The sequence below is a fragment of the Theobroma umbraticum genome, unplaced genomic scaffold (genome assembly GCF_002168275.2).
Source record: "Theobroma umbraticum cultivar Fairchild unplaced genomic scaffold, ASM216827v3 scaffold_44.0, whole genome shotgun sequence".
In the NCBI taxonomy this organism is placed as follows: domain Eukaryota; kingdom Viridiplantae; phylum Streptophyta; class Magnoliopsida; order Malvales; family Malvaceae; genus Theobroma; species Theobroma umbraticum.
The window spans coordinates 7,990,157-8,016,482 of NW_018397255.1; the positions used below are offsets into that span (position 1 = coordinate 7,990,157).

The following is a 26,326-nucleotide window of genomic DNA, read 5'->3' on the forward strand; positions in this document are numbered from 1 at the left end:
TGACATAACCCCAAATATGGTGGTGGCATGACCATTTTAACCCAGTTATGACTTGAACACTTGAAACTATTTGAGCCATTTTTCTTAATTATGTTGACCTGATTATGACATAAAAAGCTTGTCTGTTTGAGCCCTTTTTTTTAATTTATTCGTGATACTAGTTTGCCCTATATTACTCAATACACATGAGGGTCGTTCACTCCTTTATTGAATTTTTTTTTATTTTTTTATTAATTATGCGGTGTTCATCATCACATTTATCTGTAACATTTGACCATCTTTTGCACCATGATATGAAGACGGTCGGAGCTGTTGGATTCTAAGACTTCCAGGTTTCTGTATCATTGTGTTAAAAACCAACAATATAAAGAGGCAACGAGTAAAACCTTGGTAAGAAGGGAAGAATATCAGGTAAAGAGCCAATGAGTCCACCAAAGAACAAGAAGTCAAAAACCATAGCAACCATTTTTTATTCCAAGTGTAAACAAAGCACTATCTATAGTTTATAAATACAAAGAGAAAAGAGGTCAATCCATTTTGGATTTTACAATGCCGCCAGACTCCTGCCAGCAAGCTTCTCTTTTCCTTTTCCTCTTTCCCAACCTTGGAACTGGCTTTTGGATTCAAATGAGGAAAACTTTCAAAATATGAGACTGGAAGCCTGAAATTCTTACAATGAAACGGAAAGCAAAGGAGAGAGAGAGACCAATCTTTCAGGGAAAAGAAAAAGAGAAACCATAAATTAAACTGCATCTGTCAACATTTACCACTTCTCCAGCTGCCTCCTGGAACAACTTACTATTGAGCAGTAGAGGCATTGTATAGCAAAAAAGGGTACAAGACTGGGCCATCCTAGTCAGAGGTATAAATTATTGGAACATTCGGAGGAAATTGTTTGCATACGCCATTGGTTTGACATCAGGGTGAGGCTGCAAATCACAGGGAAAGTAAGTCAAACTTCTTCATATAAAAAGGGCTCCTGGTCCTTTTTCACACCAAACATATAACCAAAAGAGAAAAAATGACAAGACATGCAACACAAACTACTGACCACTGCTGAGAATGTAACAATATTTGGCTTCAAGTCAGGGGCTTCGAGGCGAATAAAAGCACCCTTGTTACCCATCTGCAACAATCGAAATATCAGCAATATTATATGTAAAATAACAACACCATGATTCAAACAATTTGATCACTTGTGTTTAAAAACAAAATGTAAATTACTTGGACCTTCAACTCCTAAAACAGAAATTCCAACCAAATCATTCAATTTCAACTTCCAACACAATGACAAATAAAAGCAGCCCTAAAGATAAAGAGTTGTTGGAAAGAGAACAGATAAGCAGGCTGTGGAGTTGGAAAAAGCCAAATCTCATGCAAGAATCAAGAACAAATTACACTATTCTCAAAAGTAACTTCACCAAATACTAGAAGAAACTTGATGTTCCATAAACTATGCCTGACATTGTCCACAAGTTCAATTGATATATTTAATATTGCATTGTACTTAAAAATGATCATTGTGTACAGGTGGACACACACACACACAGTGTACTTGAAAACGACTATATAACATGGATTAAGAAGAAGAGAGTCATGAGCATGCACATGCACCTGTCACTACCTCAATAATATCAAGAATGTTAAAACTTCAACCATCCACCTCAATTGCTTTTCAATATCAGTTATAAGCTACAGTTCACGTCAAGAGGGATCAAAAGTATGACAAGATGCTGCTACTTAATAGAGTTAACAACTGATAATACTTAGCTAAGGATAAGCAGATGAGTTAATCTAAAACAGCACAATGCTTCAATAAAATGAAGTTTGCAAGATAACAAACTGAAGCCAGCTTGTTAAGACAAAAAGTCACTCCTGCTCAGAGAATCTATTCAATACAACAGGTTAATATTGCCTTGAATCTCTTTTACTGTGAAGCATATATGGTTTCCACGCAATAAGTACCCACGCATAACCGTTTAAAGAATTTTTACATGTACTCGTTCAGAATATAAATTCATCATTTGCAGGTTTTATATACATATTGATTTGAAACAGGTTCAACAAATATTATTTTCTGTGTATAGAGAAATCCAAATCACATGATTATACAAAGCCGTGAGGACAAATTTGCCATTAATTGATGATCACATTTATGAAAGAATTTAAGACTCAATTACCTGATCACAATAATTTGGTGCAGAGAAAACAGTAATAAGTTTACCATCATGCTCAATCTCATAACCTTCATCTTTTACTTCATGAGATCGTACAACTAAATCTGTCAATTAAGTATGTCAGATCAGCTACATTAAACACCAATTCTCCTTTTCAGCAAAAGAAAAAAAAAAGCACCCAAACTTGCAGATAAATACCTAGATTGTTATCCTGCAAAAATTTTCTTGTCACATCTGCACCAAAAGAAAGACCCACTCCCCTCTTGCTAGGACCTCGTCCTGGGAAAGGTTGGGGATCACTCCAAAGCAATTCGCACATCAACCCTGATGAAATCAGACAGGGAACCATGAGACATACAAACGAAACAACACATTTTTATCTTATCATTTTGTAATTTAGGGTTAATTTCATTATTCTCCATTTCTCTTTTTAGTAATTTCATGAAAAATATTTATCTAGAAAAAATGAAAGGAAAAATAAAAAAAGGAAAATGAAAAACAATGTCAACTTTTTCTTGTATTTTTATCTTTTTTTTTCTTTCCTTTTCTTCTTTTTTGTATATATATATATAATATACAGGAAAAAAACAATTGGCTTGGGAAGCTCCATGGGAGTGCCAAAAAAATGTTAACCTTTTTTTCTTTACTTTCTCTTGAATTCTTATCTTCTTTTCTTTGCTTGTTTTCTGTTAAAAAAGTATAAAAAAGAAAAAAGGCTTGGAAGCTCCATCGGTGCTGCCACATGGCACTCCCATGGAGCTTCCCAACCCATTGTATATATATTGTACATTGTAGTTGTCTAACTTTTCGCTCCTCAATTTGTTTTTCTTCATAGATTTGAGAGATGACTAGTTTTTTGCTTTACATCCATTTTCCTTACGAACTATATTAGCTATCTAGTATTATAACAAATAAAAAATTTAAAAAAAATTCTATATTTTGAATGTACCTTATAAATTTTCAACTTAAGTATAAATCTCCTCATATAATTGAATTTTTATATAATAAATTAAGATTGATAAATTACAAATTAGAAGATAGTGATTTAGGTTGATCACAAAATAACTCAAGTAAATTGTAACTTCATTATAAAAATTTATCAGAAACAATAAAAGCAAGAAGGTATTTTAACATTCAGAAAAACCGTCCAATTCTATAAAATAAATTAATACTAATTAGTCAATAATTAAGTGAGTCAGTTAGACTAAAACTCTACATGAAAATTTTTTAAGTAAACCTGTACTCTATAGTTAAATTTTATTAGAAATAAAATAAAAAGTGGAAAGGGTATTTTGTCTTCACAAAAGTTTCACACCTCTTAAGCCATATTTATATATTTTATAAATATAGTATGGATTATATAGGGGAAGCATTCATACAAATGAAAAACAATGAATAAATACACACTGACAGCTTAGTTGCTAGACTTAGTAAGAGAAAAAATTATTCATGCTGAATATAAAACATTGCACCAACCATAGCATAAACTGAAGAAAAATTAAAGAAAAAACACCATGTTGAGTTTACCTTCCTCAGGAGGCTCACAAAACCGATCTATTGCTCTGATGTCCGAAAGTTTCACCCCATCAACACTAAAAAGGCCTCCATGAACAACAAAGACCTTTTCATTTATTACATGAGCCAAAGGCAAACAACAAAATACTTCTGCAAAGAGTTCCACAAATGTTTCACTCAGCTTGGACCTGACCTCTCCCTCAAAACCATATATCTTGTTCATGCTCTTACTCTCATGATTCCCCCTAGCAAGATAAATAGCTGAGAATTCCCAAGCAGGTAAATTAGATGCAACAAAACTGAAACAAAAGATTTCATATGTATCATACTAACAGTGCTGTCAAATCCTGAAGATCAGTTTAAAGAGCATCTAATCAAGATGATCAGTTTAGTGAGTGATGATCAGTTTAGTGAGTGTCTAATCAAGAAGATTAATATAGAAAGTGTCCAATCGTGAAGACAGTTTTGATAGAGATGCAAAAGGCATGAGGCAATAAAAATCTAAAAGAAGTGCACAGAAAAAGCTCCTTGATAATCCAGTGAAAATTTGGTAAAAGGAAATAAGATTGGAAAAGTACTTTTTAAAATGGAAATCAGAAAAGATACATGTAAAATATTTGAGATTAACAAGATTGAAAAAGTCAACCAAAAGGGTGAAGGGGGAGAGAAAAGTACAAAACAAAGGACTATGATAGTACATGCAAAGGCCTGGGGAGAAGTGCAAGGCAGAGAATGTCGCAAGTAAGTTCACCTGATGGACACATGCACTTAAATGCAAACAGTGTGAGGATGACCTCCACAGAGAAAGATCCTCTATCCACAAAGTCACCATTAAAGAGATATGGATTCTCTTCAGATGGGAGACCATTAAGCTCGAAAATGTTTATCAAATCGTAGAACTACAAAAAGGAAAAATAAACATATTAATAAACAAACACCATTAACTTTAGACAGAGAAAAGAAAGAGAAAATATAAGCATTAAAATGAGGCATAATAATTACTCTCCACAGTTAACTTTATTAACATAGCAGTAAGTGATAGGCAGCTCAAGAAAGTAACAAAGCCACCATGCAAGGCACCAATATTACTGGACAGAGAAACTACAAATCACCATGTCATTCAAGTTCATGCATTTATTTTCTATTAACAGGTAATACCACTTTATCCTCTGTCAGTTGACTGCTAAGGACATATCATGTCAAGTTGTTAAGAATTACAGATTAAACATAAGGATTATAAAGATGTGAAATTACCTGACCATGTACATCGCCACAGACAGTGAAATGACTGCCATCAGGAACATTAATATCAACAAGAGAGAGCTGAGCCCGCAACATTTCTCTTGTTTGTAAGACAATCTGGAATGCATATCTGTACCAATAACAAGATTCAAAGAAAAAATATTAGCAATATAGAAAGAACAAAATCCATAACTGCACATGCTAAACATACCTTTTATGCAAACACTTTTGATTCTTGAAGTCATCTATCATTTTCTTAACAAAATCCAAAGTAACAACATCTCCCTCTATTTTTGCACCAGAATATTGTGGCTCCACCTCTATAAGGGAAACAAAATAGCAATTTCATTAATGTGCAGGGGACAAAATTATTGTTAACATACTTTCAAGAATTCAATAAAACAGCTAATACATCCAGTGGCTCCAAAACAAATTAACAAATTACTTTCAACATTTTCCAGAATGCTTATCAGCATTTATGCAAATCAGTGTAAGTTAAATGTTTATATGCAGCTTTCATATTAGAGAGTGAGTGAAAATCAAGCACTAGCCTTCTTCTAATGCCAGAATGAATTGCTACATTCAATTCCACAAATTCTTCCAAGATAAACCCATGAAATGCACAGTCTGTAAAGAGAAAACAGAACAAGCAAGTGCTCTCTCTCTCCCTCTCCCTCTCCCTCTCTCTCTCTCTCTCTCTCTCTCTCTCTCTCACACACACACACACACATGTACTGCTCCTAGTTATATATCCTCAAGTACTAAAAATTAATCTTTTGACAACTACACTTGTCCTTCTTTCTAAAGGTTTTAAATTGTTCAAATGCAATATTCAATTCCACAAAGTCTTCCAAGATCAAAAATCATTACCTATTACATCATAAACCCATGCAATGAATAGTCAGGAACAAATATAAAATAGAAGAAGCAGAGAAAGTCCTTTGCTAGCCACGACAAAATCTTGGGATCAAATCCCACCTTCATCATGGGCTTAGAGTTTTTCACAGAAGGCAAAATACAACCTACCACTACATTGTCCAACCATTGTCTCAGAGAAAAAAACAAAGGAACAAAGGAGGAGAAGGAGCTAAACTACAGAAACATCTAAGCCTAGTATTTAACTTGGTCTTCAAGCAAATCAAAGGTAATAACTTCTTGCCCGCTAAACGCTAACGTGTATACAAAATTAAACCAGCAGAAATTTTATTCTGCAAATAACTATCATAGATGCAATAAAAGCAAATACCCACTCCCAGCCACCCAGTACATTAGCATTAAGGACCCTCTCATAGGAAGAACGGTGCTCCCAATTTTCCCCAAATTCATATAATTGCATCAAGTAGTTAATAAGTTGTCATGCAATGTTTTTAACGTGTCCCTCTTCTGTCTCATGAAAATACAGGATGGTTGGCAGCATTTCTGAACACATTTTTTACAAGACAGGTAAAATGAAAAAGAAGAAATTTTTTTAATGAAAAAAGGGAGAGAGAGAGAGAGAGAGAAAAGGAGAAATCCTGCTAGATTACCAAGTGAAAAATGCATCAGTTTTCTAGTTAATTCACCAATTAAAGTATAATTAACTACTTTTCCAGAAGAAAAGATTTCCTGACTGTTATTGGAAAATGTGAGATTGAAATGTGGCAGTAGTTCAACATTTTACTTTTGAGCTCAAACAGTCAAACCTAAGTCAAGCATTTATCTCTCAGTAAAGACACCACTACCAGTGGATCCACCCCACCACCATGTCCCTAGAAAGACCACCACCACCACTGCTGCCACCTTTGTGGCTGCTGCCCCCACAATCATCACTAGTGCCGCCACAAATGCTACTGCAACTGCCGCTAAGGCCACTTGGGTGGGCATTGACGGTGAGCTGTGACTCATCCCTATTATGATACAATATGTTAAAATAATATAAATGTTGATTAACCATAAATTTTATGCTACTTGATAATAAGTATCCATTGTAAATTTAATCTTAGAATTAAAACAGCTCGAGTTCATGGGAAAGCATCTCAAACCCTGCTTCTAATCTTAAAAACTTGCAAAAGTCTGAAGCCAGAGTTATTACAGAAATGATTGGAAGGTCCAGCTAACATAATTAGTAAGACAGAGAACAGAATTACGTCCACCCATATCAGCTTACCCTAAGAAAAAGTTATGGTGCAATAAAAAGAGAGTAAAAACCCTCCTTACAAAAATAGAAGTGCTAAGTTTTAGCCATTGTGTCCATTTAGCTCTTTTTGTCAAAATATTATAAATATTATTTTAAGAGTTTATCATTGATGGATACAATTGAATCCAATACCACATTGATTTCACCCCTATATTTTATTCATAAAATAGATTCAAATTACTCATTCAATATATTATCATGATAACCTTAACTGGTTGCCAATCAATGTGATGACCATTGCGTTTCTAAACATATAAAATTCTCTTTTGATAAATATACCTGTCTTCCAGAGCCAGTCACTAGTGAAGCAAAAACAGCCCACTAGAATGTTAAATCACTACAGTAAAATTAACATAAGACTTCATCAGAAACCTATATGTACAACAGATTAACTAATCACTGAAAGGACAAATTCCCAAACCCAGGGGAGGAACACAAATGTTAAGACTCAAGTAGTCTACAGTCTGTCAGAAATTTATGAGTTGAGAATATCAGGAATCCTTGACATTAGGATCACCAATAACAAGCAGATGAGCTTGTTACTCCACCCACAAAAAATGTCATTTCTTATTAGAGACAAAGCTAATTATCATGAACTTAGAAAAATGAAATATCATCAAACGATAACTTTCCTACAAGCAATGCCCTTACCCTGTACCTTACCAAAATATAGATCACACAAGTACAACCTAAAATTGTAAATAAGGACAACTGTAAAACTTATTGTGTATAATGGTCATAAATTTCAATAAGATTCAGCTCAAGGCCTTTTTTATCAAAATTACAAGAAGAACACAATTCTACGAGGAAAATCCAGCCTTGATAGGCCCAGACATTATCAAATTTTTAGAAACGATTTCACCTATCCATAGCCACATAATATTAGAGTTACCAATGAAAGTTACACAAATTAGCAACTTTTGCAGTACAATTACTTTTTGATATTTCATTTCCCCACTACATTAAACATATAACAGGCACATATATAACCCAATCAATTAATCAAGATGATGACATCCAGATTGTAAGGCATAATAATATTTGGTTACAAGCTACCAAACTATACATTGAACAAAACTGAAGGGCATGCTAAATAATCAACTGTTAAACAACTGGTTGTTTTTATTCATAAAGAACACTTAGAGATTCTTGATAAGAAATATGAAGTTGCAAGAAGAGGATAAAAACATAAAATCATAACATCAGAAGGCACGGGAACTTTGCAAAAAAAACCCACGCCAGGTGAACAAGAAAAAAAAAAAGCTTCACTACATATTAGGTCACAAATTATACCAACAGATGAAACACATAGATTCAAAAAATATTCCTAACGAGATTTAGGTGTTCCTGTCAACCAAACAAGGGTCATAGTTTCTCACAACAAATGTGAATCATACTCAATAGCTTGTGCATGACTCTTAACAACATGCTACAAACATTTGCTAATCCTCAATTTTAACATTTTCTACCGCCCATTGATGCTAACAAGAAACAGCCATCCTAATGAATTTCATATAAATGTGGAAACTGATTTTTGAAGACATCTTAGAATTCATAAATTAGAGTATATATGGTAGAAATAATGGGAAAAAGAAAGTACCTATGGAATGGTAGTCAATGGAGTCAGCTACAGAATGCCTCTCAGACTCAGGTACAGCAATTGCTTCTTCAAATTTTAATTTCATTACTGCTTTCTCACATTCCTTTAATTTCTTAGCAGCATCGGGATCACTAGGACAAATCTTTTTGACCTAAGTCCAAAGGGAGGAAAACATTTTTCAGACATCACAACCACCGGTGTCACATGTTAATGTATAGCAATTATACAAATTTCCTTGTGAAGAAAAAAGGCATTGACAGTAAATGCAAAAAAGGCACGTGCAACAAAGAAAGTTACTACTAAGTTGAACTTAGAAACTAGGCATTTTCACTTGCAAGAACCCTCCTCTAGGTCCTGATAAATTACACTAGTGAATTTTAAATTAGCTCAGAAAATATGCCAGATGTGACTCCTCCAGGTATAAACTTCACTAGACCAATTTTAGACAGCATGAAGTATGAAAAATGAACTCCTCTGTTACCAGTACGATAAAAGGAACATGGCATTTCACAACGATCTCAAGCAAAACAACAATAAAACCATAAACTTTTTCTCACTCAAAGGAAAATGCATGCATTTGTGCAGATATATGCAGCTCATAAAATGGAGAATATCATATTCACACCAATAAAGTTATCTCAAATCTTGCATGCAAGCACATCTCAATACCTCATATGATATCTAACACTAGAGGAAGGCACAACTAGTTAAGCTCTGTCATAAATGGAGCAAGCATTCCATAATGCTCCGCAGAAAGTCAAAAACACTATGATAATTTATATTAAAATGATCTGGCAAAAAAAAATTTCTAATAAAATGAAGAACATTTACTGAAAGGGGGAAAAAATTCTCTTCGCTCATAAATGTATACATGAGCATGTAAATAGAAACATTTGCTTGAGAAATATATTTCAGATAATGGCAACCTCTGTTTGCAAGAAGTTTGACAGAGACACTAAACACATATTTCGCAATATTACAGCCCTGGCAGACAAAATACCTGCTGAAAATCCTTTAGTGCTTCCTTAAACTTCCCCATGGCAAGATAAGCAGCGCCTCGTCTGTAGTAACCCTGAAAATTAGAGAACCATCAGAACAAGAACACAAATAGATATTAAATAAGAGAAAGAATAATTTCAGTCAATAGACCATGCCTTTGAATATTTAGGATCCACTTCAATTGCCTTAGTAGCATCCTGTATGGCACTACCATACTCTTCCAATTTGGTATGAGCAAATGCACGATTCGCCCAGTAGACTGCATTCTGACCATTTAGCTCTATTGCTTGCGTGTACAAGTCAATAGCCTGACCATATTTGTGGGCTGGAAAAAAGAAAGCAAATCAACAAGTTTAGCAAAACTAAACACAAGAAATGGGAAACAGCATTATACATACATTAAACAACCTACATAATGCTGTACACAGAATCAAACACTCAGAGCTAGGTCAATGAACAAGTAAAAAGCCACAATATTGAGATTTACATGCTCATCAAGTTTGCACCTTTAAATGCTTCATTAGCTTGGAGTTTGATTTCTTCAGCCCGTGGGACATTAGAACTTCCATTTTCCATACTGGGCATAACCTTTTACCGTCTTGCCTACCTCCAGTAAAATGTTAGCCAAAAGCTAATCTTTTTCTTACAAACCTCTGCACTATCAATAAAAACATTAACAAACAAAAGAACAGTAAAAACGACCAAGCCTTGTTCCCAAAACAAGAGCATACATATTCAGAACTAACATCCATAACAAAAGCATCAAAAGACTTCGAAACGACAATGCCTAAAATACCCTAGACCAAATCACAAATCTAAAATTATCGACAAGAGTTTAAAAAGCAAATAAACAAATAACCTCCACATACAAATTGAAGCAAATAGAACTAAATCATGATTCAAAATTCCATCCTTCATTCTTAAATGTTCAAAATGTTATATCTGGGAAAAGAAATTTTAATTCTTTACCTAAAAGAAGCAGCAGTTGCAGCTTAATCAACCAAAAGCATAACAAAACAGCGGATTAAGCATTTTCTAGGAACCAACCAAAAGGAAAAAATAGAAGAAAGAAAATCTTATAGTTTTTGGATTCGTAAAGTATTGGGAAGAGTTAAGTGTAGATTAGTCAAGAAGAAAGTATATTACCTGCAAATTAGAAGAAAATAAAAATCAGGTGAATTCAAGCTTGACTCGAAAGAAAGAGAGAGAGAGAGAGAGAAGGGAAGCAAAAAGGAGTTGTTAGTTAAGTGAAAGCGAAACCCTAGTTAAATAGTTAAAGCGAGGGCAACTCACGTTTATTTTTTTTCCGTTGATGTCATTGTTATTGCTGTGAAATATAGCTATGCAGAAATTAAGAAAGTATTGCAATATATCTACAGACTTACATTGACAGGTGGAGGGAATGAAAACATGGAGAAGATAGGATAAATTTAGTAAATAGAAGTGTTCATTCACAGAATGAATTTAGAAGATGGGGATCTACTTGTTAAATATGTACATTGGATATGAAAAGATCTAAAAGATTAGAGATTGCAATGGACATTCATGCATATATTATAATAGTTTTTTTATTTTATTTTATTATTTTATAGTTTCTAAAGTTGTTTAATAATTTTAATTTTGTTGGGGAGAAAGTTAATGGAAAAATTTAGAGTTTCTATGAGGAATTTTCTTCTTCTTTTTTTGTGCTATAATAATATAAATTTTAATCTAGTAACAAATGTCATAAATTTTGGTTTCATTTGAATATGTGAACAAATTAAGCAATTAAATATTACATGTATTAAAGTGCTAGAATAATTAAATTCACAAATCAATTATTACAATTTATACTCTATACTTTTTTTTAATCAACAATATGAACTCTAATTTTGTCGATAAATAATAAATCTATTACTATTTATATCTACATATATTAACAGTTGTCCCTAAACTAATTAGTTACTAATTGTATAGTCTAATTGTTTGACACATGGTAGCTTAATCCGAGGTTGAATTGTCCAGAGGACATGTATGGTATTTTTTTATTTGTTGAGAGAGTTTGTTTGAGTTTTTTTACTAATGAGGCTTTGGATATTTTGGAAGGTGTTGATGATGATTTTGTCTATTTACATTTATTTTTATATATTGTTAAAAAATATATTTTTAAATAAAATATATTTTTTATATTAATTTATTAATTAAAAAAACTTATTGCTTCGACATATTGTTTAATAATATAGATTTTCTTTGTTTATGGTATTTTTGTTGAGTTTTTCTTTAAGTTATAGAAATTGGTTATTGAATTTCCTTCTTTCATTCTTCTTTTTTGTTTATATTTGTTCTTTTAATGTTTTTGGATTTAAGAATTTTAGGGTGCATGTAATTGATTTTTACTTTTATTCCTCATTGTGATTTTTTTTATATGTTTCTCATTGATGATTGTATGTTATTTGTTTTATTTTGTTTAATGATCATTATTAACTTTGAATGTATTTGTTTATGCTAATTTTCAAGGCATCTTAAATAGGAGATTACAGGGGGTATGATTTGTTGGAAAGAAAAAAAAAAAGAAAAAGTTGAAACATAATAGACGGGTATTTTTTTTTAATTATCTTTTAAGTAAAAATGTGTCTTTTACTAGAAATATATTCCTTAATTTACATGTTTGTTATTATTATTTTATGATATGTTTATCTTTCAACTCATTCGATTTTTTTTTGTAATTATTTTTGAATATTCAAAAATGTCATAGATTACAAAATACACTATTAGTCAACTATTCACTTTATAATTATATATTATTAAAATCATATTAATAAAATATTATCAAGTTACAGATTTATTAAGCTTTGAAATTTGTTTAGTTTTTCTCTTTTTCAAAAAAATTATTATTTTCATTAATATAATTTTTTACTGATTATATTTATAATTTTTTAAACAAAATTGCTACCCTTGGATTTTTTTTATGCATTTTTTTTTGTTTTTTAAATCGATGTAGTTTTTAGATTAGTTTTTAGGGATACAATTGATTAGTATTGTTTTAATTTTACAAGATTTTTTTTGGGTTTCTCTTTGTAGAATTGTTTATCCCTTTCTTCTTTAGTTTTTCCACTTTAGTTTTTCTCTTCCTCTATTTCTTCCTCATTTTCTTTGTTTTTCTTCTTCTGTTTCTTTTCATTTTTTCAACTTATTTATCTTTCGATCTAAATTTATAATTTTTTTACTATATTTGTTATTTTGTTTTCACTTTAAACTTTTTTGAATGTAATTAATTTACATATATTTAATATTTTAACTTTTTTTGTTTTTAATAGAAAAAATAGCGCCACTTGTGAATTTTGATATGTGTTTTCAATACGGTAGTAGCCTCCAAGTTAACCCGACAAATAGCCATCAAAATATCTATTGACTTTTGGATATTTATCTTTACAAATTACAATGTAATTTCATGCTTATAAATGATACATTTATTCACCATTTGTTTTTAGACAATTATTTTTATTATTAATGTCGATTAAGTTGATATTTGATTCATATATCAAATGATTGTGTCTTTAACACATAATACAGATTACACTCTAGTTAAAGAAATTATCATGATATCGTTGCAGTTGAGGGTCTGGATGACAAATGCCATTCAATTAAATTTTCTCAACTTCTTTTTTATTTATTTGGAGGCCTAAAGGATATTGGTTTTTTCTTATAAAAACAAGTGAAAGTGTTTGATTAAAATATTATAAAGATAATATTGTAACATTTAATTTACAAAAATGTGATGTTAATTTTTAAAATTATGGCTTATGTATGAAAATACAAGTTTGATACACTTACATGCTTTATAAAATTAAAATAGTAAATTAAATTTATTAATCTAAATTAGTTTATATTTTCAAAAAAATTAAATTAGTTTATAATTAAATTGGTTAATTGGCTATTTTCATTAACCAATTAAGTAGTTAATTGGTTAATTAAGTTAATTTAAAGTAGAAATTAAAATAGTTAATCAATTAAATGAGATTTACATTTTTATTTTATAATTTAATTAATTAATTTAAATAGTTAATTAGTTATCTTGATTAACTAATTAGTTAGAAAATTAGTTAATTAAGTTAATTTAAGGTAGTAATTCAATTAGTTAATTAACTAAATGATATTTGTATTTTTGATTAGTTTATAATTAAATTAATTAATTAGTAATTAAATTAGTTATTTAATTAATTAACTGAGATTTGCATTATTTTATTAATTTATAATTAAATCAGTTATAGTAAAACCTTAGTAAATTAGTGATTTTGGTCAGCCTTGACTTGAGACCAAGACTTAAATTAATAATTCGTTAAATTTATAAGATAATATATTTTTAAAAAAACACATAGGTTTCACTTAATATATAAATTAATAATCTACTTATACATCAAAATTATATATATACATAATTCAATTAGAAGGCCTTTGTAAAATATTACTCCAATGTTACTTTTTTGTTCTTGAAATTAGTGTCTCCTTTTAGGTGTAATATTTTTGTATTGCAAGAGAAAATTATGGAAGGTGATTATTGCATTTAGATGCAATTTAGATTTTCTATGTTGTACTCACATAGTGTTTTACCTATTTTATTTTTATTGTTAATTTTTTTAAACTTTTGAGATGGTAAATCATTGTATTTAATTTTAGCGTTTCTAATTTGTTTTATTTTTATATGTTCAAAATTGAGAATAGATAATTTTGTTACCCTTAAAAATAATAAAGAAATTATTTTATACTAGTGGTAATTCATTTGGCTTTTTGATTCTGCTTAAACTCAATTTTACTATTTTTTCTTTTTTTTTTCTGTGCAATGCATAACTTTTTTTTCTTGTGCATTATATAGAAACTCTCTAGGTTTTTCTTTTTATAATATCTTTTTTTTTTCCTTAGCATGCAATTTGAATTTTTTTTAAACCCTTTAGTTTTTTTTAAAATTTTTTTTGCACACAATTTTCAACTTTTCTTCTATTCATCAAACTATTTTTTTCTTTTCAAACCAAATGACTATATTAAACCAAACAAAAAAGTGGTCTTTTCAATCTCTACAATCCATATATTATAAGAGAAAAATGGATTTGAAAGAAGAATTGGAGGAGCACGTTGAGAAAGCTAAATCTTTTACCAAAGATCACAACAAATGAAAACAAGCTCATCTTGTATGAATTGTTAAATCAAGTCATTGTTGGACCAGTGAATATCAACCGTCCTCAAATGTTCAACATGAGGGAAGGTTACAAATGGGATGCATGGAAGGCGGTTGAAAGGAATTCTAAAGAGGAAGCAATGAATAATTACATCACCAAAGTAAAACAATTGGTGGAACAGGTTGCCGCATTGTCTTGATGTCTTACAGTGTGTTCGTTGCCTTCTCAATTGTGTTTGAACAAATAAAACTAAGAATAAACGTTGTACTTCTTATTGCTAATATGTTATTCTTGAATTATGCTTATTTAAATTAGATGTATTTTATTTAAAAAAATTATAGTAAATCTTTTAATTCACATAAATTTGAAATCTTTAACATTTAGTATTAACCTATCATAATCTATAGATAATATTCTTTTAATTCCTAAATTTCAATTCAATTTTAGTTTGTAGCTTTGATTTATATTAGTAATATTTGAATTTATAAAAGATATTGTAGTTCAGTTATTATTATGTATTTTATTAATTTAATGGTATATTTTTATTCTCTTATAAATGAAAATGACTTGATAAAAAAAAGACATAATATAATCTCAAAGTATAGCTTACGATAGCCAATGTGTGTGTGTGTGAATATATATATATATATATATATATATATATATATATGCTTTATGTCTATTTATATTGTTAAATCTGAAAATTTATGAAATTTTATATTATGTCTTATTTTATTCAAACGTGATCAATTTTGTGCTTTAAATCGAATCATTGATTAATTTATAATTTTATATAATTATCCTTTAAACACTCCTCGTGTAAAATTATAGATCCTTTAAATTAAATCATTGATCTAATTTATAACTTTATATGATTACCTTTTAAATAGTAAAATTATAAATTCATCACTGCATAAAGCTTTCCCTTTTTATTAATATGTCCAATAAGTAAGTAAGCTTGGTGTTTCCTGAACACAAAATTTTTAATTTTTCATGCTATTTTTTCAACCAAATGTCCAAATCCTATTTAGAAATAGGGTTGTTTTCAAAAATACTCATCATATATAAGGTATTTTCGAAAATAACCATCTTTATAATTTTAACTATTTTTATTCAAGAGAAATTAATTTTAGATAAAATTACTTTTAATGAAATCAACCCATATGTTTAGGTCCGTGCATCAAACCAACTCATATCCTTTGAATTTTTCTCGTCAGACCATTTATCTCTAGAATATTCTTCGTAAGAAAGAAAAACCTTTAAATATTTTGAGTATTTTAGAATGATTTTTGATACATGAAGAAAAACTTTTAAGCGTTTTAAGCATTTTAAACATTTTGAAATAGTTTTTGATATATAAAGAAAAACCTTTAAGCATTTTTTACCAAGTAGGCATACTCGTTAGTTATGTTATTAAATGGAATATGATGTGTTATTTAAAGTTATTGATTTTGTTAAATGGAATTTGGTAGTTTTGAAGGTTTAGGCATTGTGTAACTGCTTTTTAGGCATTACGTAACTAGTTTTTAAGTATTACGTTACTAATTTTTAAGCATTGTGTGACTGATTGATAAGGTATTTCGTAACTAATTTTTAAATATTACGTGACTGGTTGATAGGCATTACATGACTTAAGCATTGCATGACTGATTTTTAATCATTATGTGATTAGTTAATAAAGTATTACGTGACTAGTTTTTAGATATTATGTAATTTAACATTGCCTAAAATTAATCACGCAATGCCAAAAATCAAAGACAATGATTAAGTTACATAATGCCTAAAAATAAATTTCGCAATACCTACAAACCAGTTATACAATATTTGGAAGCTAATAATGTAATGCTTAATAACTAATTGATTTACCTACTCGCAGTCAAATTTAAGTTGTCAAAGTTATACAATGTTCTAAGTTACAAATATATCTAATTAATTTTAACTATTCAACTTTGAGATTCTATAAATATAAACCAATAAACCCAACAACTTAAAACATATATCTTAATATTATCTCTACAATTTGAGATGGCGAGAGAGCTAGATGGTTAGAAGATAGTATTTGACAAGAGAGAGATAAGATTTAATTTTAAAATTTTTGTCTAGATAGTGGGCTTGAGAAAATCAAAATTATTTTAATTTATTTAAAATTATTTAAAGGGTATTATTATCAAATCATATCAAAAATTAATTTAAAATAATTAAAATTATATTAAACTTATCAAGAGAGTTATTTCTAATAATTTTTTCTTCAAAATACTAATATACAACTCAAACCGGGATTCTACTTCTATTAACACTACTAGTTTTAATTTCCCATAGAAATAATATAATCTACAAAAATTCAAAGAACAACTTTTAACCCTAACTTCACGTGTCCGCCTTTGTTGCTCTTGCTCTGTGCCTCGATCCCTTGCCATCTTCATCCTCTTTCTTAGCTTTCTTTGCTTCTGTTTTTTTTTTTTTTTTTTGTTCCATGGAGATCAATCGTGCGGAAGACGAGTTTAGCGATAAACATCTAGTGAGAACGAGAATGAGCGTCAGAGGACAGTGCGTGACAATGATAATGATCACGGTGCTTCTTCTTCAGATTCTTTGATGGAAAGACAAAGACCAAATCGAAGAAAGTTCAGATGGCGCAAGAAGACTGGTTCAAATGGAGCTGAAGGCCAAGTTCGAAGCTGTCCATATTGCTTCAAAAAATTCAGCTCTGGCAAAGCCTTGGGTGGTCATATTCGGATGCACGGCAAGCCTAAAGCTGATAAGTCAGTAGCTAAAGTTTTGTCCACCTTGACTGATAAGAAAGAGAAGGGCGACAATACTTGTTTTATTTGCAAGGAGAGGTTTCCATCCATCATGTCTTTGTGTGGACATATGAGGAACCATCCTGAGAGGCATTGGAAGGGTATTCGCGCTCCGAATTCTGACGAGACTACACCTGATCCTGACACTCGACTACAGCAACAGGAGCCAGCAAAAATTTGCTGAATAGCATAAGCAATTGGTCAGTGACTGGAAAGAGAGGCCGGAAGGCTAGTATTAAAGACAAGCTTGCTATTGACCGAGTTCCTGAGAAAAAAAGGAAGCTTCGAAATTCAGAAGATGGGAACCAATCCAGGCTTCCAAGGCAGGAGTTGAAGACTGAAAAGGCTGCTTCGATAGTACTAGAAAAAGAAGATATCTTGGAAAAGGATTTGCCAGAAGAAGGAGAGATCATTGAAGAAGAACTTAACATCCGCAAAGTTGATGACGGCAGTAGTATAACGAGGATGTACTAGCCAATTCTTTCTCAACTTTTCAAGCATTGGGTATACAAAGAGTCAGCCATGGGAAGATTAACGACTCTGATCACCTAGGAGAATTGGCCTTCTCTGATGCCACAGTTGTTAACAAGAAGCAAAGGGAAGCTAGTTCTTCTGGCTCAAACGTGGGCAAAAGTGAAAAAATTGCACGCCACGGTAAGACTTGTCAGACCCTTAGCAACCGTAAGATCTGCCTTCAAATGGAAACTGCAGACAATCCCCTCAGCAGCATTACATCGCAGGAAAAAGCCAAGGAGGTTGGTTTTAGAGGAGAATCAGCAGGAGAATGTGGATTTGATCACAAAGACAGCCTCTCCCCCGAAGCTAAACAATCTGGTACTGCGAAAATGTTGGATTTTGATCTCAATCTTCCTCATGAAGAATAAATTCAATTTTCATTTTGCCTTTTCTAAGCTTGCTTTTTTTTTTTGTTAATACTTCTCGAAGAAGTCACCTCCTGGAGTCGGGTGCTTAAGCATTTCCCTCTCGTTGTTAGCCGTATTTTCTTTAGAATTTAAACTTATGAAAAAAAAGTCTTTCGTGATATCCTTTTTTAAAAAATATGTACATAAATTTTTATTTTTTTATTACTTTTAATTAAGTTTTTAAATTTTTATTTTAAATTAAATAAAATTTTATAATTAATAGTGTATACTTATTAATCATTATTACTATCACATGTAATATATTGACTTTTTATAATAAATGACGATGTAGTATTATAATGTTGTTGTATAAATATCTCAGCTCCCACCTTATAATGTCATTTTGACTAATTATTGTTAATTAGTTATAATATAAGAGATAGAATAAACTTAATTAAAAATTAATGACTTACTAGATTTTTTTAAAAAAATAGTTTAAGACTTTTTTAAAATGTTATGTCAATTTTCTATGATATACATAATATATATATATATATAAATCGACTTATTTATGGTTATATTCAAATATAATTTGAAGAATTGATACGTTTTATGGAAATTTGATATTCAAAACGTGGTAGCAATATTCACATGGTAAAAGGTTTTATTGCTGGCCCGTGGTTATAAGTATGAAGCACTTATTGCTGGTTGCTGATCAGGAAAATGGTGGCAGACATTCTTGTGGATTAGAATAGAAGAAGTCTTCATGTCTAGGATGATCAGGAATCCCAGTACGATGTTCATGAGAGTTTTTTTCGCTAGTAACCCAAATTCATCTCAGTTCAGCCTTTCTTTTCTGTAGTCATTGATCTGCCTGACTAGAATCTCTCTGTTAAGAAGAATTGTTGTCTTGAATCCCGTATACCTGGAAAAAAACGAAAAGAAGAGTTGAATGCCAATAATTTTCATACCAAATGATCAATTAATGTCAATGCAGTGCTTCATGTTCATGTAACATAATACACCTGGTGCTTATGAGAAAAATGAGACATTTATAAGAAGTTGTTGAATTCTAATGAATTTTACTCTTTATAATATGAAAAGAGGAATCACCATGAGATCACTGCAGCCTGGAAATTGTTTTTTTGGGCACTTTTAAAGTGTAGAGACTTTCTTTTGTTCATCTAAAAAATGCAGGCTTCTGGGTCATTGCTTTCTTTTGAGTTATTATTACTTGATAGTTTTCTAACGGAAAATACTGAAGAACATGAACAATATCCGCAAACAACGCTGAACTCTTTCCAGCTGACTTACTAAAATAATTTATGTTGATTAGAATATTAACTGGAAATTGGGAACATCCTGCCAATCTTAATCAAGCAGAGTTATATAATTCCAACAAAATTATGGGGGCAGAAAGCAATGAAGTTTCCAAATCTTTCATAATGCGGGATAAGTGTAAAGAATCTATCATTAATTAAAGTTACAGCATAGAGCCGAAAAACCTGTAATGGCCAATGAAATCATACTCTATAAGAACTAGGTTGAAGCTATTGAATTCAAAATTATGGCTCTATGAGCATGGTTTATAATTAAAGGCCAAATGCAAACGAAAGAAAATTTTTTTTAAGGCACTGTTCATCTGCTGATGGTTGTGGTGCCTTCACCAGCATGAGACAGACAAGCGGTGAAACTAGATTGCAGCTGAAGTACATCCCCTCCCACACACAAATAAATGATGCTTCAAACAAGCACAGAGGTAGACATCTATTCTATGCATGACTGTAATGATGCAACTTGTACAATAGCACTTTGCCAGCAGCATTTCCAACAGTCACGAAACCACCACCAGGACTGAAATCCAAGCAGCGGGGATAATGTAAGTTCACATTCAGTGGAGGCCAATTAGAGTATACAGTAAACGATGGGACATGTATCAGCTTCAAACTGTTTTTCTTCATGGTAGAACAGATAGCCAGTATTTGAGCATCGCTATTAAACTTCATAAAATCCACTTTGGTGGTTAGATTCTCAATAGTCTTGATTGGTTTTCTTTTACCTCCCAAGAATTCGTCCCTGTTGTAAATGTTCACTATCCCACTGTCTGAACCAGCTGCAAACATTCTTCCGTTTGGTGAAGTGCAAAGAGCTGTACCATTGATGCAGCCTTCATCAACAGCCTTATGGAAGCAAGTTCTTGTTCTCAAGTCCCAGTGGTAGACCTGTCCATCCCCACCAGAGCTCAATAATTGCTTCCCATCATCAGCAAAAGCTAGAGAACGGACAGTTCCATTCATTTTAAGTGTTCCAATCAGTTCCTTTGTTTTGGTTGAAACCAACAAGATATAACCTTCATTTCCCAAAAAAGCAATCGTACTAGAATCTGGGGAAACCTCAAAAACTTCCAAGCTTTTTTCCTCCCTACCAACCAATGGCCCTATTTTATCAATTTTTGCTTTCACTAAATCAAAACAGTAGAAGAACTTCCTCCTCCCTGCTATAATGACCTGCGAACCATCAGGTAAGAAAGATGCCTTTCGAACAGGACAATCTTCAAGAAAGATGCTTTGTATTTTGGTATTCCGTTTACCATCAATCTGAAAAAACCTGACCCTCCTATCCAGTCCAGCAGCAAGTAGTAACTGAGCATTCCTATGGAACTGGACAGAATTTATTGGACCACTGGAAGGTTCCTCAGCATTTGCATCCACTAGTCTCGAATACTCAAGAAGCCCAGGCAACAATTTAACATTACTCTTCACCACAAGATCTTCATTTGTTCTCAGAATATTGTCATCAGCTTCGACATTTCTATAACCATGAGCAGCTACAACACCCTTTTCTTCATCCGATAATTCATCATCATAAATAGTATCACTCCTTATCCTCGAATCTAGCTCTGCCCATTCTGTCCCTGGGTTCAGCTTAGTGTGCTGAGCCCGCAATCTAGAAATATACTCTGAACCAGAAATCAGACTCTCATCCTCTTCCTTCCTCAACTTCCTCAACCTATTAACCTTAGCTATGTTTATTGTTGTTTTTTCCTCCTCCTCATCCACCCAAACAGCTTTCCTTTCCTTGTTCTTCTTTTCATCATCACTTTCCCCAGGCAATTCTAAATTATTCACCGATCGGTCTAAAAAGAACAAAGTAGAACCATCTTGAGCAACATCTTGAGCATCTTCCTCACCTGCTTTACCAAATTCAACAGGGGAATATATGGACCCAAAAAGAAAGTTCTCAAGCTTTTTGATTTCTTTCTTTTGCTCCATCTCAATCTGCTTTTCCTTTTCTTTCCTTCTCTTTATCAACCTAGAGACTTCCGAATCGGATTCCAACCCATTATCAATATCATTGTTATCTTCATGAATTGAAGGCTCATCATCCCTTTTAGCCTTCACTCTGTTTCTAGACACTGGATTCTGAGATATCAAACTCATTTTTTTTCTCTTTTCAAGGTTCTGGAAAATCAAACAATGGATGAGAAAAGATTTGCAGAGCTGCCCTAGAACAGCTACAACTTTATTTTGATCACAACTAACAAAATCTCCATAAGTAAAAGTAAATTAAAACCACCTTGACAAGAGAGATATCAGTTAAACAAAGGGAAAGACGTAAGGCTTACCTGGGTGTTTGTCCTCTGAACATGAAAGCGGGGAAGAAGACAGACAGACGGTGGGCGTTTCACTCAGAAAAGCGGCGTCTGCATTTCAAAGACTATGAGCCATGAGGGTTAGCCGGGTGAGTTGGAGAAAGAAGGAGCGAACGAACCTGATACATAATCATTTTTTCTCGGCCCATTTAATAATTATTGGGTTTGTTTGGAGCCCAAATTCAGTATCTCCTCACTCTATTCACATATGTTTTTATTGTAATTATTTTAATTCAAAAAATATTTACAAGTTTTTTTTTTTTTTGTAAAATGATGACTTCTTTTGGGATAAAAATTTATAAAGTCTATTTTTTTCACCTTTAATTTTTAGGATTTATTATTTTCTTGAAGTTTACTTTAAAAAATAGATTAAGGCTCTAAAATATTTTATAATTTTTTTATTGAAACACAATAATATCACTTAAATTTATCCAAAACTAAAATAGTAATCCTTAAACTTATCTATATATATATAATGTTCATAAAATTTAAATTAATTTGATATTTATATAACATCAATCCAGAATGTAACATTTTTATAATATTATAAACACGTATTTAACAATTGAAATTTTAATATTATTATGAAACATATAAGTAAACATTGTTAATTAATTTAAAATTTAAAAATGACAATTCACTCTACATTGTAATCACTTCATTTCATCTCAAGAGTTAAGAGACATCTAGTTCTTATAATTTAAGACTCAATCTTGAAGGTTTTGATTTTTTTTTTTGTTATGATTTATAAGTCAAATGTTTAAGTGTATAATTATTATATGGATAGATTAATTAATGTTGTTTTTCTATTTTAATAGGTTTTATTCCTTTTGTAATTTAATAGGTCATCATTTCACCACATTGAAATTTTAGCTGATGAGTCAACGTCATCATCTGTGGGAAAAGAGTATAGATTTTTAATTGCCGCAATGTTACTAATTAGAGTAAGTAGTAGATCCGTGTTGATTATCTTTGCTTAATGTGGATTAATACTAACAAACCTTGCGTCCACCAGATTGACTCTGCTTCCTTGCTTTCGAAATTTCTCTCTTCTCCTCTCTTTCTTAATCACTCCCATGTCAAATTTGTCACATCTTAATTTCTCTCTTCATGTTTTTTTTTGGTTCTAAATTTCTATTTCTTTCTTTATTTTTTAAATTTTTTACAATGATTTTTTAAAAAACTAAATAAAGGGTTGCTGACAATTTACAATTTCTATTATTTTATTTTAAAAAATAGGATTTTTTGAGTTGCCTTTTGATGTGTGCCACTTAATAAAAAATTTATAAATTGGCAGACCATGCCATCATCAAATTGACCTGTGTTTTCTCCATGGTGTGGATGATTTTATTGAATTGACATTTTATAACAGCAAAAGGGATTAAATGATTGAAATTGGAAAAGTAGGACTAATTAACTTCCAAAACTATAGGGATCCAAATCCGGGCTTCAATCCTTTTGTTACATCTAATTATTTCATCTTCAGTTAATTTTGGTTGTAAGTTAGGAGTAGCATTATTTATTTATTTTTCTTGCTTTTGTGAATATTTCAATTGATTTTAATTTTTATATACATGATTTATACGGATAGAGTATGAAATTAAATTATAGAATTAATAAAATAAATTGTATATAAAATATAAAGAATACAAAATTTAGTTTTGCACCAATAAAAATAGACCCATCTTTATATATATATATATATATATATATATATATGAATTTGTTTTTTTAATTAGGAATATATAGCAATGGTTGCTAGAAAGCAATTGGAGCAAAAAGAAAAAAATCTTGAAAATGTTTACCTAGACAAAATGGTTCAATTTTATTGTAGTCAATTTGTACATACAAGTCTTTTTAAAATTGTTCTAAAGTTACAATGAAAGTTTTTTTCTTATGATATACTTAAACAATATAAATATATATTTTTAATAAATAACGTATACAGTAATATGCTATTTTTATACAGCAAATTACTATTTACAAGTATTTGCATGCGCTTTTATAGTAATTAAAGTTTTACACGCATTTGCATGCTATTTTATAATAAGATTTTAAACAATGAGAGTTTTCTTCCAACTCTAAGAATAGAAAAATTCTATTCATTTCAAAAATAATTTTTTATCTTCTAACTAATTATTTAATAACGCATTTTGCATTCCATGATTTTGTAAGGAAATTATCTTAATTTTTAAATAGAAATAAAATTTTGTTTGAATTGAAAATACAAAGTTTTGATCATGTTCTTATTCTAGGTGTCTATTTTGAATTTTTGATGCTCTATTAACATGTCGTGTCTCTCGGATCCTACTTCAACGAAAGTTAAGTTTATAATTAAAAGTATAAATTTGTAAAAAGATTTTTTTTAATATTTATATTTTTTGAATTGAAAGCATGCATTTACGATAAATTGATATTAAATCGGAGTAAATATAATGCATAATAACATGGGAGAGAATATAACAGATTTCACTATAATAAAAATATAATATGAGATTAGTTTTAGATGTATAAATAAGACTTTGCTCGCTTAACTAGTATGTTATGCTGACTAAACCAATATCTAACGCCAGATTTCTTCTAGTCGTTACAGCTAGACCTGTTAAAATGGGCATGGCCCATCAGGCCAGTCCATTTTTTTTAAAATATGGGATGGGTCGGGTCTAAAAAATTTAGGCCTATATTAAAATCGGGCTGACCCGAGTTGATGCGGGCCAGCCCGATGGGAAAAAAAAATTAAACTAATTCCTAAGTCCTAACCGACTACCCAACTCCCCAACTCCCAAGTCCCAACTCCCCTTAATCCCTTCTGTTCTTTCTAGCCTTCTTCGTTCTTTCACGGTGAGTCGCCGTCGGACTAACGTTCTTTCTCACTCCCCATCCGGCATTCGACCATCCCGATTAGCAAATCAGCACTCCAGCATAGCAGCACTCTCCATTGTCGCCATCACCCATCGACATCATAGATCGATCCGTCGCACCCGCAAGTCTAGCACATTCTCCGGTCTGTTTTGCCGCAAATCACACCACCGCACCAGCAGATTGCACCCGCACCTTCTCTATTCTGTTTTGCAACAGATCTCACCGTCGCACCCACACCTTTTCCGTTCTGTTTGCCGCAGATAGTACCACCACACCCCACCTTCTTCATTCTGGTTTGCAGCAGATCGCACCACCATACTCGCATATCGCACCCGCACCTTCTCCATTCTGTTTTGCAGCAGATCTCACGTCGCACCAGCACCTTCTTCGTTCTGATTTGTCGCAGATCACACCACCCACCTTCTCCATTCTGTTTTGCCGCAGATCGCACCGTCGTACCCCGATACCTGCACCTTCACTCCATTATGGTTTGCCGTAGATAGCAGTCGGTCACCACTCCAGGCCTCAGAACACTCCCCAATCCCCATCGACTAGCTTCCCCATCGACTGCCTACCCGACCCACCTCTTTTAATCTACTTCCTCCGGCAGCCCAAGTAAAACTCCGATCTGCTTTTCTTTTCTTTCTTAGTTGTTTCAACTTTTGTGGTGTGTTGCTGACTTGCTGGATATATGGAAGTTTTATGGTAAAGAATATATCAACATTTGTAACAGTTATTTCATTGAATTAAGATGTTTTGTGCAAGAGTTTTGAACTTTGTTATTATTGCTGCGTGAAATCATGCTTGATGTAGAACTCAAGTTTTGTGCAATAATCAATAAATATTGCTGTTTGTTTTGTTGGTGTAAATTTTTAATTTTTAATTATGTTTATATTATTGAAGTGACGATAATGGATCAATCAATTGAAAATTATACAAATTTGGATGATGATGTGAACATTTTGAATAAAGATGAAATTCCCTCCCAATCCCATGTATCCGAGTCTAAACAACTGAGCAAGAGGGTAAAAAAATAAACTTCAAATGTTTGGAATTATTTCACTAAATAGGCAAAACGCAAGATGGAGTAAAAGGGCAACTTGTAATGGTTGTAAAACGGAGTATCGGTTGGCCCTAAACCTGGTGACTCTAATTATGGCACTTCACATTTGCGTCGTCACATTGAAACATGTAAATTCATTTCATATTTTAATCCACATCAAATGCTTCTAGATTATGAAGGGAAATTAAAGGCTAGAAAATTTGATCCTAGAATTTCACGTGAC

General features: G+C 31.6%; 2 protein-coding genes and 1 pseudogene across 3 annotated transcripts; 1 reads left to right on the top strand and 2 right to left on the bottom strand.

The window, feature by feature from the left end:
* Nucleotides 1–441: 441 nt before the first annotated feature.
* On the bottom strand, nt 442–11,010 carry PP5.2 (protein phosphatase 5.2). Of its 2 annotated transcripts, XM_021418520.1 has the most exons (14): nt 10,856–11,010; nt 10,216–10,362; nt 9,865–10,034; nt 9,711–9,782; nt 8,711–8,861; nt 6,656–6,820; nt 5,146–5,254; nt 4,947–5,064; nt 4,444–4,591; nt 3,705–3,953; nt 2,376–2,501; nt 2,181–2,281; nt 1,052–1,126; nt 442–929 (listed from the first exon to the last, which is right to left on the bottom strand). In XM_021418520.1, the coding sequence occupies exons 2-14, from the start codon at nt 10,292–10,294 to the stop codon at nt 870–872; spliced, it is 1,623 nt and encodes a 540-aa protein (XP_021274195.1). In that variant the 5' UTR covers nt 10,295–10,362; nt 10,856–11,010; the 3' UTR covers nt 442–869. The 2 variants fall into 2 exon arrangements, with proteins under 2 accessions (XP_021274195.1, XP_021274197.1); XM_021418522.1 differs by lacking the exon at nt 6,656–6,820.
* A 3,777-nt stretch (nt 11,011–14,787) lies between these two features.
* Nucleotides 14,788–15,061, top strand: LOC149527634 (acyl-CoA-binding protein pseudogene; annotated as a pseudogene).
* A 5,071-nt stretch (nt 15,062–20,132) lies between these two features.
* Nucleotides 20,133–22,290, bottom strand: LOC110408879 (Transducin/WD40 repeat-like superfamily protein). The gene is made up of 2 exons (XM_021418005.1): nt 22,152–22,290; nt 20,133–21,987 (listed from the first exon to the last, which is right to left on the bottom strand). The coding sequence occupies exon 2, from the start codon at nt 21,964–21,966 to the stop codon at nt 20,299–20,301; it is 1,668 nt and encodes a 555-aa protein (XP_021273680.1). The 5' UTR covers nt 21,967–21,987; nt 22,152–22,290; the 3' UTR covers nt 20,133–20,298.
* Between the last annotated feature and the right edge of the window lie 4,036 nt (nt 22,291–26,326).